Below are 12,359 nucleotides of genomic sequence, written 5' to 3' on the forward strand. Positions count from 1 at the left end.
CACTGTTAGAAGGTACTCAAATATCAGATGGATTTAATCTGAAAATAACCAAGAATACACAGCTGAAGTCCATCAAGTATAGGAATGCAGATTAAAACTCCATTTTGATATTGTATTGGGTTTGCGTGTCAAGGTTTTGGTAGTGGAGGGGCTACAAGGGTGGCTTCTGTGTGAAGCTGCTAGAAGCTTCCCCTATATCTGATGGAACCAATGCCAGCCAGCTCCAAGACAGACCCACCGCTGGCCAAGGCTGACCCCATCAATGACAGTGGCAGTGCCTCTGGGATAACGTATTCAAGAACAGGAAAAAAATCTGCATCTGGAGAGAGCAGTTGAGACTATGTGAGAGCAACAGCTCTGCAGAAGACCCCCAGGTCAGTGGTGGAGGCAGAAGGTGCTCCAGGCACTGGAGCAGAGATTCCCCAGCAGCCTGTGGTGGAGCTGGTGGTGAGGCAGGTTGTCCCCCAGCAGCCCATGCAGGCCCACAGTGAAGCAGATATCCACCTGGAGGACCCCCCACAGGAGCAGGTGAGTGCCCAAAGGAGGCTGTGACCCCGTGGGAAGCCCACACTGGAGCAGGCTCCTGGCAGGACCTGTGGCCCTACAGAGAGAGGAGCCCAGGCTGGAGCAAGCTGCTCCTGAAGAACTGTGCCCTGTGGAAGGGACCCACACTGGAGTAGTTTGTGAAGAATTGCAGCCTGTGGGAAAGACTCACATTGGAGAAGTTCATAGAGAGCAGTCTCCTGTGGGAAGGACCCCACACTGGGGCAGGGCAGAGTGTGAGGACCCTTTCCCTGAGGAGGAAGTAGGGGCAGAAACAGCACGTGGTGAACTGACCACAACCCCCATAACCTGTCCCCCTGCGCTGCTGGGCTGCTGACTGCGAGGAGGGAGAAAATTTGGGAGTGAAGTTAAGCCTGGGAAGAAGGTGAGGTTGGGGAGAAGGAGTTTTAAGGCTTGGTTTTATTTTCTCATTACCCTACTCTGATTTGATTGGCAATATATTACATTATTTTTTTTCCCCAACTCGAGTCGGTTTTGCCCGTGATGGTAATTGCTGAGTGCTCTCCCTATCCTTATGTTAATCCATGAGCCTTTTATTGTATTTTCTCTCCCCTGCCCAGCTGAGGACTGGGAATGACAGAGCAGCTTTGGTGGGCACCTGGCCTCCAGCCAGAGTCAACCCACCACAAATATTTAGCTGGGTTTTTTGAGCTGGTTCTCAAAATAATGGGATGAGATTTGTTGAACTGACCATTCTTTCACCTGAAATACCTTGAAACTGTGAGAAACATTGAAACACTTACCATAGTTCATAACTGGGCAAGCTTTTGTGAATAGATTTTATATATTGTTGATATTTCTTCTTTATGCATTTAGTTTTCCTTAAAAAATGCCTAAAGACAAGATAAAAAGCCAAATATTAAGTTGGACTTTTTTTTTTTTTTACATGTTCCTTTGGTAGTGCCTGTTTAAGAAAAAGCACATGGAATTTACTGACACATTTTCTTTCATGGACTTGGATCTTCTGCATTTTAAAATGGACAATTTTGCTTTTCAGCAATAGATCTGTTGCTACTAACACTACTAATTTATGAATTTATGAAAGTATGTATTACATTTATATTTTAACATTATTGCAGTGGATGCCATCCAGTTTTTAAAAATGTATTTATTTAGACTTTAAGGAACCAAATGACAATAAAATCCCAGTACATGAACATGGCGTACCCTAGGAATTTGTTATGCTTATTGCTCTCAGGAGTGTCTAATCAGGTAATGATGGCACCTGACTTCACTTTAGTTGTGGTGTCTCTCAAAATACAGAAAAAAGCTGGTAATGGCAATTATCATTCATGGCCCTCTCTCACTGCACAGCTCCCAGAATTCAAAGGCACTTCTTTGATGGTTAGAAAGGAAAAACAAAATTGATTATTTTAAACCTCTCTGCAAAAGATATTGCTCTCTTTGCAGTACTGTTTCAAGTGTAATGTCAACTATGGCTAGCAGTAACTCTGCAGGGAGTGCAGTGATCTTGGGTTTCATATGTAAATTTATGCAAAGCACTTCTGCAAGCCTAGCATGTGTTGTTCTCCTCAAGCACCACAAGGCACTTCCTGCTACTTGATGTGGCAAAGGGAAGAGAGATTCCCTCTGTTTCACACAGCAAGAGGAAAGCCTGCAGAGTGCATGTAAACAAACAAGAGACCCATGAACCATCCTTATTTCTGAAAGTCGGTAGAACTGGAAATTCTGCTGCAACAAAGTTCTGCCATCTGCACTGGTTACTTTTAATGCAGCTCCTCCTTTGGAGGACACAAAGAGGTGTTCTTTATGAGCCTCCATATGCTCTGAAAGGATAAAATGAATAACCTAGAAATAATATCGTTTTAGGATACTCTTCATCTTGATCAAAATCATCACTGAGAAAAAGAAGTAGTAAAAAAATCCTATCTTGATATCTTTAAGTTTCTTGACATGCGATGGCCCACATACCTGTTCATTTATCAGCGCAGATGTCTCATCCACAGGTTTTTTCCACCTCCCGATATACTTGTTTCTCCTGCACTTTCTAATAGTAATAGACTTTTGGTCACTAATCACATTAAAGAGGCATCTATGTGCCTCTGCGCTTCTGTAATAAATTTCCCTTCTCAAAACTTCTCCTGAGGACTGTCTGGTTTTTCCCTTTGCTCTGTTTGGTTGTTTGCATTAACAGCACTCATCCCTCAGTCAGTGCTTCTTTGCGTGTATCGCTCTCCTTTCCGTATCTCACTAGAACTTGCCATCTCTAACTGCATGCTTCTGAGTGCCTGCAGACAGTCCTGATGTCTTAGCTAAAGCTGGTCTGGTCCCAGCAGTAATTGCAAAGTATTTAATTCTGGACCATAATTTAGAGTGGCTAATTTGAAGAACCCTACTTTTTTACAGCACTTCTGGTGAGTTAACGTTCTTTCACCTTCGTTACAATAAGTGTTCAGTATGTCGGTGCTCTGGACTGCAGCATCATGTGTGAGAAAGTGCTGACACAGAATTCCCCTATTAGGTTTCTAAAGTATGTTTTGAGTTACTATATTCATTATGAACCTCAGCTGTTGGGGTGCCTGAAGGAAAAAGAGCAGGCAAAAGATTTGGAGCTGGGACAGGAATGATCCCTGCTTCCCACAGGCATAAAACATGAGTTATCCTGAGGCATCTCCTTTGAGCTAGCAGGGTAGGTGCTGATATTCTTAAGAGCCTGTAATGGATTTTTGGAGTTTTGAATCCATAATGTTTTTTAATAATAGATATTGTATTGCCTGTTTGTTCAGATGTCCACAGTGCATGTAGAGCTGGATTAGGGTAGGAGGATGCTTTTGCTCCAGAGCACGCATGGTCAGTACGACCTCAAAACCTGCACGCTGAACCATAATATCAAAGGATTACAATAGACCAGTAATCACAATAGGTACAGCAGCAACAGAAAAATTCTTAGAGCAAAGTGTACCAGTTCTACACTGTGCAAAATTAGGAGTGGTTCATTGACAACTGCTAATAAAGTTCTTCTGTAAGAACCAACAGTGAAGCTCTGAGAGATGATTCTTGCTGTGTCAATATCTTGGATTCACTTCACCTGCAGAAGAGCTGACTTCTCACAAGTTCGTGTCTATTCAAAGCTGTATAAAATCTCACAGGGAGTAAGGACCACACACCAGTTGCTTGAGCTCTGGGTGTTCAGTTGCTTTGAAATGTAAATGATCCTTTGTCACTTTGATTACAATGCAGAAGTTGAAACTGTAAAAGGGAAAAGCTAGTAAAAATGCAGATGGGAAAACACTGGCGCTGCCTGCAAATAACCCTTAATCACCCCTTTTCCCTGACTCTTGATGAAAATAATTATTAAAAATAGACCACTACATTTTCAAAGTGGTAATCAATGTCGCCGTGTATTTTTGCTGGGCTAAGTAATTCCATGTCTTTCTATGAAGTTGCTAGTTTAATTTGAAACTGGGATGACTTAAGTCTGATATTTCGAAAATGGGTTGTGATTGATTAGTCATCAGTCTAATAATGGACTACATCTGCATTTTTCCTCCATCTTTAACATATTTTACATAATTCATTTGGCTTAATTGGGCATTAAAATCTTTTTCCCTGTAACAACTGCAGCAGATTCATCCGCCCCTGCTTGGATTCTCATGAGATCCCTCTGCCCTTGCTCGCTGCTGCTCAGAAAACCCAATTCTACCCTGCGGGATGGGGTGACACAGGGATGGGACTCTGTCTGCTGTCTGTTCGTGCCCTGTTATTTTTTCTGAGTGTAGTTAGTTTTTGCATTACAACAAGGCCGGAGGTAATAACTCTCATCAGGTTTCTGATGTGCTTCATGCTGTAAATGTGGGAGGTAGTGATTCCTCTTCTTAAAAATATTCCCTTTAACACATATAAAATGGTGGTAGAGTTAAGTGGCTTAGGATGTGTCCCACAGGGAGCTTCTTAGAGATGCAGATTATTTGAGTCTGTCTCAGTTGGAAGTAGCTGAAGCTGTTCCTCATGCGGCCACTTTGTCTACTGGCACTTAATGGCAAGGAGTTTCCACCATGCTTTATTTACACAGAACTCTTTTTACTTAGTTCAGAGACTCGTAACAGTAACAAGTCTGGCAAGACCAGTAACAACCTCATCAGCCCTTTTTTTATGCCAGAGGTCAACCAGATTCCCAATAGTAATGGAAATGGAAAATAATTATCAAGCTTCTTTCAAGATGCCTAGAGCTTCAATCTGTTTCCACTGAGGCTGATTAAAATCTTAGTCTAGTCATTGTAAGTGTCCCTTAAAATACACTTCATATAGCTACAGCTTCTTTAAAAACTGACTTGCAAATCAGTAAACTTGACTGATTTGATATGAACTTGTCACAGTGCAAATGAGTTGCCCATTAACTCTCTATTTAGTCTTTTTAAAAATATTTGCAAAAAGTAATGAAAGAACTACTGACCTGCCTTCAGAATTAAACTCTGAAGAGGATACTCCTGGAAGTAGTTTATCACAGTCTAAATTAGATAAAGCTGCTTGTTGCAGCTCATATATTATTGATCTTTCAGCAATAAATCCAGAGGTAAGTTCATAAGCAAGAGACAAAATTATTCAGATTTTTATTCCTATGCCTGGTGTGAAACAATGATTTTCCAGAAATATTTGCCTAAAGTATACCTAGTGATCAGTCCCACTGTTAATCATTACTAATTTTCACAAGAAAAAAATATTTTAAAAAAAGGAAAGAAGGAAACTGATTTTTAAAACTTCCTGGAAATGTTATAAATCTGTTAAACCCTGATGTTATTAATTGTGTTACAATGATTTGAAAGTGCCAATTCAGATTGGGATTGTGATGCATATGGAGCTGCGCATACCCATACTAATGGGAGATCTTCTGTAATATAAAGATGTTCGTTAAGACAGCAGGGAAGGCAAAGAGTGGAGGGTGGAACTTTAAAGGCAATTAAAGGACTTGCAAAGTCCTTTAAGCGGAGCCTGGAATGGAACCATTCGTTGAATCCAGACTAGTTGAATCCTTGTATAAATTCGTTAATTACTTCAGCGTGCACACACAAAAAAGCATCAACTTGATTATATAGAATAGGAAGCAAGTCTTTCCGGTTTTGTGAATCATTCTACATGGTCTTTGTTTAGAGGAAGTAATAGAACTGAGCTGTGGCTGCTGCAGCATAAAATGTGGTGTGAATGAAAACCAGTACAATAGGAGCCTGCTTTGGCACATTTTCTCCTTTATCTTTACTGTCTCCTCCTTTTGATATTGGGTGGTTGATGGAATTGAATGTGGTGTTGGTGGTTTGACTTCGAGAATGCATCAGCAAATTAAGTTTTAAGGGTTAATTCAAGTTACCAGCACTTTGTATGTCCTAGTAAGGGTTTCCTTAAGCACCAGAAAACCCTTTTGTTCAGAAAAGGAACTTCACCAAGGAAGCACCTCCACGGGATGGACTGGCTGATAGGAAGCTCATCACAGGCAGTGAGCTCAGCAAAATTAGGGGAATTAGGAAAATTAGGAGGGCTTTTCCATGAACAACTGAAATAGTTACTGTGAAAGGAAGGAAAAATCCAAAAGCTCACAGGAGAATTCAAAGCGATTAAGCTTTAAAGCTTTTGAGAATGGCCCTTGGCCAGTTGCAAATGACTTTGTTTAACATATGACTTATCCCTTTCTTTTACTTTGAATGGCATGTAGCTTCAATTTATCCTTAAGCTTGATTACATTCCTGGTTTATTTCTTGCTACTGAAAATTTTTTATCCCACATCTCCAGCTCACTTGATTTAGAAAAGGTATGTAATAGAGAGATGACACCAAGCAAAGATGTGATGAAATGTAGTAGCTGGCTCATTAACAAAATCCTGGGTTTAGTGTAGCAGCTGCCTAGGTATCAATAATAATTAGTGCATTTAATAAGTATGTAGACAGAGTATGCTGAAGCTGATAAAATAACTGTTTGCTTATGTTGACATGTTACCATCAGGACCCTATATTTTCTTACTTCTGTTTGCAGATGAGGTCTATTGCCTTTTCATGGAAATCAGGTGAAATACACTACTGGGTGTTACGTTTTATGCACAATATGTTTATACCAGGCATCTGAGAGGAAATTGTTAAAAAGTCTGCAGAATTTTGACAGCAAGAAGTGGTTGATCTTGCTGCTAAGGTTGTAAACCCTTTGGAGCAGGACCATTGTCTCTGGCTTGTTTATACAGCAGCTAGCACAGCAGGGTGATGCTCCCGGGCCGGGTTTCTAGAGCACTGCTGCTGATCAAATAGTACCTGCAAGGATCGGGGTTGGGGGGAGGCTCATCCTTTCTGGTGTAGTCACGAATCACCTTGTAATTCTAAGAGAGCTTAAATAGTAAGTTCGGTGGTTCAATGTATCTGATACATAGTAACGATTAGATTGTGTAGATTCCTGTGGGAGGGGAGGGTTGTTTACCCTTGTTTTTCTTGGGGATCTGTAGTAGAAATGGGAAGAAATAGGTATGACAGAAAATTGGATGGAGGATTAAAAGAGGGTGGGGTGTGGATCTTCTCTTGTGGTGTGCCAGCTACTGTAGCAAAATTAATTCATAGAAGGAAGAACGTGTAATAAAATTAGATTAGATCGTTCTCCTCATAATTACTCAACTAGTAACGACCTCTTAATCGGGGCGAGTGGGAATGTCAAAGTCAGTTCTACAGTTGCAGTCACTTTGTGGCGGGGATTGTCTCTGATCAATGTTTGCTTAATATCTATTTCAGTGAAGCATTCTTGATGCTAATATGATTTATTAGCTGGACCATGCTGTTACTTAAGAGAGAAATGTCGTATTGAAAATCCATGGACACAACTGTTGACGACATAAGGAGGAGTCACAGAGTGTCTTCTGCAACTACACTGAGCAGTTTATGTGCAGTCTTAAGCAAATGGGCTGCCCATTGATCTAGTTCAAAACTGCTGAGTTACTTAATTACTTGCTGTAATTAGGGAGAATTTATTGACTTAAAGAGAGGTCCCGCTGAAAGGTTACAGGGATCTCAGAGTGAGCTTCCAAAATTGGTTGCCCAATAGCAAAAAAGCAAAAGTTGCTTTATAAAAATCAGTGATGGGTACATTCATAGTTAATCCTGACTCCATGCTGTCTGAAAAGGGTGGGGAGGAGAGAAAGAAGAGCTTTTAGCTATTTAGCATAAAAAATTGTGTCCAAGGGGGAATTTGAATGATCCTGTAAGTGAAATGCGTCAGACACAGGGCAGAAGAGGAGAAGTATTTCTGAGGAAAAAAAACCCCACAAACAAACCCTTATATTTAACATAAAGGATATAGATCAGTTGTGAACAAATAGTTTTAAACTCTCATTTTATACTTAGGGGCTGAAAGTTTTATAAACACAAGAGCAGGCAGGTTCTAGATCAGCGGCAGCGGGATGAATGCGGGAACTGCTGATGTTCTTGAATTCAGTACATTCATCGTGGCAAGTACATGAAAGCATCACATGTAAGAGTAAGGGACTGGATCTGGTGGCTCTTCCAGTCTCATATGCATGATGATGCTTTTTTTTTTCCCCCCCTAAAAATTTGCTTTATTGAGATCCAGTTCAAGCCATACACTATTCAGAGTGTAGCTGTTGTGTTTGGTGGTTTTGTTGTGTTTGTTTCCGGAAAGGCCTGCTTGACCTTGTTATTTGTGTAGGCTGAACTTCATGAAAGATGCTGCATGAAATGCAAGACAATTAGGTGGGTACAGCTGGCAAGATACCTAAACAAACAGCTTTTCCATAATGCTCAGCACCACTATGTTGAGGTGGGATGTAGTTACAGTTACTGAGCCTTTTTGCAAAACACTGAGTGCTGAGAGCTTACACATTGCTGGCTGAATTCTCCAAGCAATGATTGCTTTGTTTCTTCGGGTTACTCTGTATTAGTCCCTGTAACAAGTCAGAATGGAGTTTTGACATTCTAGATCTCCTCCAAATGAACCTAAAGATTTCATTATACATATACCATGATAGTGTTTTGCAGGCCATTACTTTTTACTTGAGAAGTCAATGGATATTTTGAGGTCTTAAGTATTCTACTTGCTAAATAACCCCATACGTTTTCTTGTAGGTATTGTCTGTGTGAAAGACGTAAAGATTAATTTGATATAAAAAAAGTAATGGATGCAGCATCTGGCCCATGTTTATCTGCATTGTAGTTCCATACCATTGTGATTCTCCTTCAAAACAGTATCCCTTATTCTAATTTTACACTCTTGCATAAATTGGAAAAGACATTGACTTTGATAACTTTGAATGCACACCAGCTGAGCTGGTTTGGGGATTTTGAATCTTTATTTAGGAGGTTATAATGAAAGGTAAATGTTTCTACATGGGTAGCTGGGGGGTTCTTCCTGTAATGGTGGCAGAAACTAGCTAAGCAAAGTTATGTATGGACATACTTTTACCCTGCCTTCCTTGATGTTTGCATTTGTTCATATCCTACATATTCAAAGTACTTCTGTCACCTTTTTAGGTTAATTTTTTTGTTGTTTGGGTTGGGTTGGGTTGGGTTTTTTTTAGTTAATATTGAAGAGAGGCATGGCAGACATGGTCCTGCTATCTTTCCTTGCATAGATAGTTCCTGTGTGCTTCTGACTCACTGTAATGAGATTGTCCTTAGCATGGCTATTAGTGAATATATAGCAATGAAAGAGTGTCTGTTCTGCTCTAATCTCATACTTTCCATTGAAAACATGAGTAGACAAAAATCAGAGCTAAAGGGCCACTCCTGTGTCTCTGTGAGAAGAAAAGTTGTAATCACAAGCCATGTTCTTAGCAGACATTGGTATCAGAATTCAAAGTACCCTCTTTTTTTTTTTTACTTACAGTTTCTCCTGAAAATGTTGTATTGTATTGTTGCGATTCAAGTCAAGATGGTTGTTAAGAGGCTGTAATAACCTCACTTCTAATAACTTACGTTTATGTAAATGCGTACAGTTACTATGTGTGGCATCAACAGGTATCCAGCCCTGTGTCATATGCTTTCTTCTTGGTAGAAGTACAAAAGTGATGCCTTTATTTTGTTTCCAATGTTTACAGGGTGATACAATTGCTTCCTGTGACTCCTCTGGCATGATGAAGCTCTGGGACATTCGGAAGTCGGCCCCTATTTTATCCATAGATGCAGGCCCACATCCTGCCAAACAGGTCATCTTTGATCACTCTGGTAGGATTCTAAAACAACTTTTTCTACCTAAAATATCGTTTATGCTGAAATAGCTCTAACCTTTGCTTCTGAAGTCAGATGGCATGTGTGAAACAGCATAGGTGTTAATTTTAAATAAGAGATGCCTGGTGGTGCCAATGATCAATACACTTGTTTTCCATGGACTAGATTGGCAGTTCAGACTAATGGTCCATTTATATAGAATGAAAAATGTCCAATAACAAAACTCACGATTAATGGAAAAAATACTACATAAAATACAGAACTGATCATTGGGGGTAAAAGACTTAGCAATTTAATGTATGTTCAAGTGATGTTTATTCTCCATTAATGTTTGTTCTTTTATTTTCTAATTCTGTAGTTGCGTTTCATAACCAGTCTTACTAAGTCTTCTTATAATTGCCTCAGAACTTCATTGTGTTGACAGGACTGCTTACTATGCACAAAGCATTGAATTAACCAGTTATTTTTCATCATCGACCATGTATTACCACGTCAGCAATATTATGAGTGAACATGCATTTTCATTTGAAGAGGCACTGTTGTAAAACATTTTTTCGTTTGTTTTAAAGCCAATATTAATCTTCAATTCCAAAGCACAGACAAGCATTCATGGGGCAGCATAGCCCGAGATCCTAGCTTGGGAAATCATTCTTACTCAAAGGTAGTACAATATGATACTATATAATACAACAACATATAATGTAATATATATAGGTATATTGCAAATTATGTATACATTTTTTATGTTATGTGCATGAAATATAATGCTTCAGTAGAATATGTTAGATAATTAAGGAATCATTAAACAAAAATAATAGTATGATATTTTGTCATAATGACCCACATACTGTGGAATGATAGTATCAATATATTGAGTCAAATGGCAGAAAACTTTGCCATTGAATTCTATACCATTTGTATAGTGATTTCACAGATCTCTCTTTTGTACCATTAAATAAGGTATTTTCATTTCCAAGAGGAAAAAGAATGCATTGACACTGTCCATTTTTGGCAGCTTCCCAAAGACAAATTTAACCACTGTTCTATTTATGTGTGTAATTTGGAATAAGAGCTCATTTTTTGTTCAGGAAGATTTGAAGAAGTTCTGCATTTTTGTTTCTGGAGTATAATGTTGGGTTATTTGCAAAGGAATCTCATCCCTGAGAAATGCAGTAGCAATATTTCTAGCCAGATGGGAACTTTCCAGTAGAAAGGTTATCAGCTTCAGGTAATCTAAATGGGCAAATTTTTCCATAATTTGGATAAAATCCAAAATTTTCTCTGCAGGAGTTAGCACGCAGCAGAGATACCAAATTGGAATGGATGATCACAAGGAGGCATAACGCAACAGGATGCAGTCGCACCTAGCTAAAGATGGGAAAATATCTAGCTAAACGAGACTATTGCAATTCCTGTTGTTTGAGGAGTGAGTGCCTGTGCCGCCTACCTAGGGACAGGGGGCGAGGCATAGCAGGCACTATCCGCATGCACGGGCTGAAAAGGCAAAGCCTGTTCTGAATAGGTACCTTGTAGAAATGCAAGCATATTAATTTCCATTTGTTATGGAGCAGTATTTCATTTACTTGATGAGTGGTGGGAAGGAATGCATTTTCTGCGCTGCATCGGAGGGGAACGGTGCAGTATCATTCACCAAACCTGGCCTTGCTGGGGTGTAGCTCATTCGGTTACCGCTAGCCATACAGTGTGGGACCCGGTCTGAGGTAAATATCTTCGGGACCCTGGCTTTGTGGGTGTTTGATTCATGCTGACGTAGCATTTTCTAGCTAATACCAGAATTGCCAAACAAGCTAAACCAGAGAGCCTGAGTGATCCTAAAATGGCGCATGATACATCAGCGAGTGATGCTGAATGATGTGCTTGTCTGCAACAGCAATGGATAAAATGATCCACCAGGTTCCTGCATCATTTTCCTAGACAGTAATGGATTGGTCAGTCCAAACTATTCAGTCAGTCGTTTGAGTGAACTAAAAATAATAACCATGACGAAATAAGTCAAACAGCCAGATTACTCCAGAAATCAATGGTGATTGGAGAATATATCCTGTGTTTTACTCATAGCCTGTTGGGCATGGGACTCATTTGGGACTTCTGTCTGTGGAAAAGCTTGGGTGGATTTTTCTGACCTTATCAAAATGTGGTTTAATTTCCAGATGTATCATTCAGTCTCTCCTGGTGGTGTTATTCCACCTTATGTAAAATACTTGACTGCGTTATTAGTCGTAGACGCTGGAAGCAGGTTGTTTAGCATCTTATAGGTGGATTTAATTACTAGATTACAGAGCCATAGTTGAGCATTTTTTTTTCTTCTGCCCAGTAATTATTTAAATTATAGCTAATAATGATAGAAGGGGTTTATGAAAAGTTTAGCAGTATCAGCAAACAAGACTAAAGTCAGAGATAGTAAGTTCCCAACTCATGGAAGATTTTTGTTTGGTTTTCCTTTTATTTTTTTCAAGTAATTAGCATTGCAAATGTAATGTAGACAAACAGATCTTACCTTTTGTTTTTAAGTGGTACTATCTGTTGTCAGTATGACATGCACTGGATGGGAGTTGCTTAAGAAAAAGCTACTACCAAGAATGAGTTTATAAGTTACTGGACTTCTGA

The 12,359-nt window shown here is 39.6% G+C and overlaps 1 protein-coding gene across 1 annotated transcript in view; it reads left to right on the forward strand.

The window, feature by feature from the left end:
- Positions 1-12,359, forward strand: part of SPAG16 (sperm associated antigen 16) — a 413,429-nt gene that overhangs the window by 296,673 nt on the left and 104,397 nt on the right. Inside the window, exon 16 of the mRNA XM_037397615.1 lies at positions 9,602-9,728. Coding sequence (XP_037253512.1) covers positions 9,602-9,728 — 127 coding nt within the window. The remainder of the gene's footprint in view (positions 1-9,601; positions 9,729-12,359) is intronic.

Source organism: Falco rusticolus, chromosome 8 (assembly GCF_015220075.1).
Source record: "Falco rusticolus isolate bFalRus1 chromosome 8, bFalRus1.pri, whole genome shotgun sequence".
Lineage (NCBI taxonomy): Eukaryota > Metazoa > Chordata > Aves > Falconiformes > Falconidae > Falco > Falco rusticolus.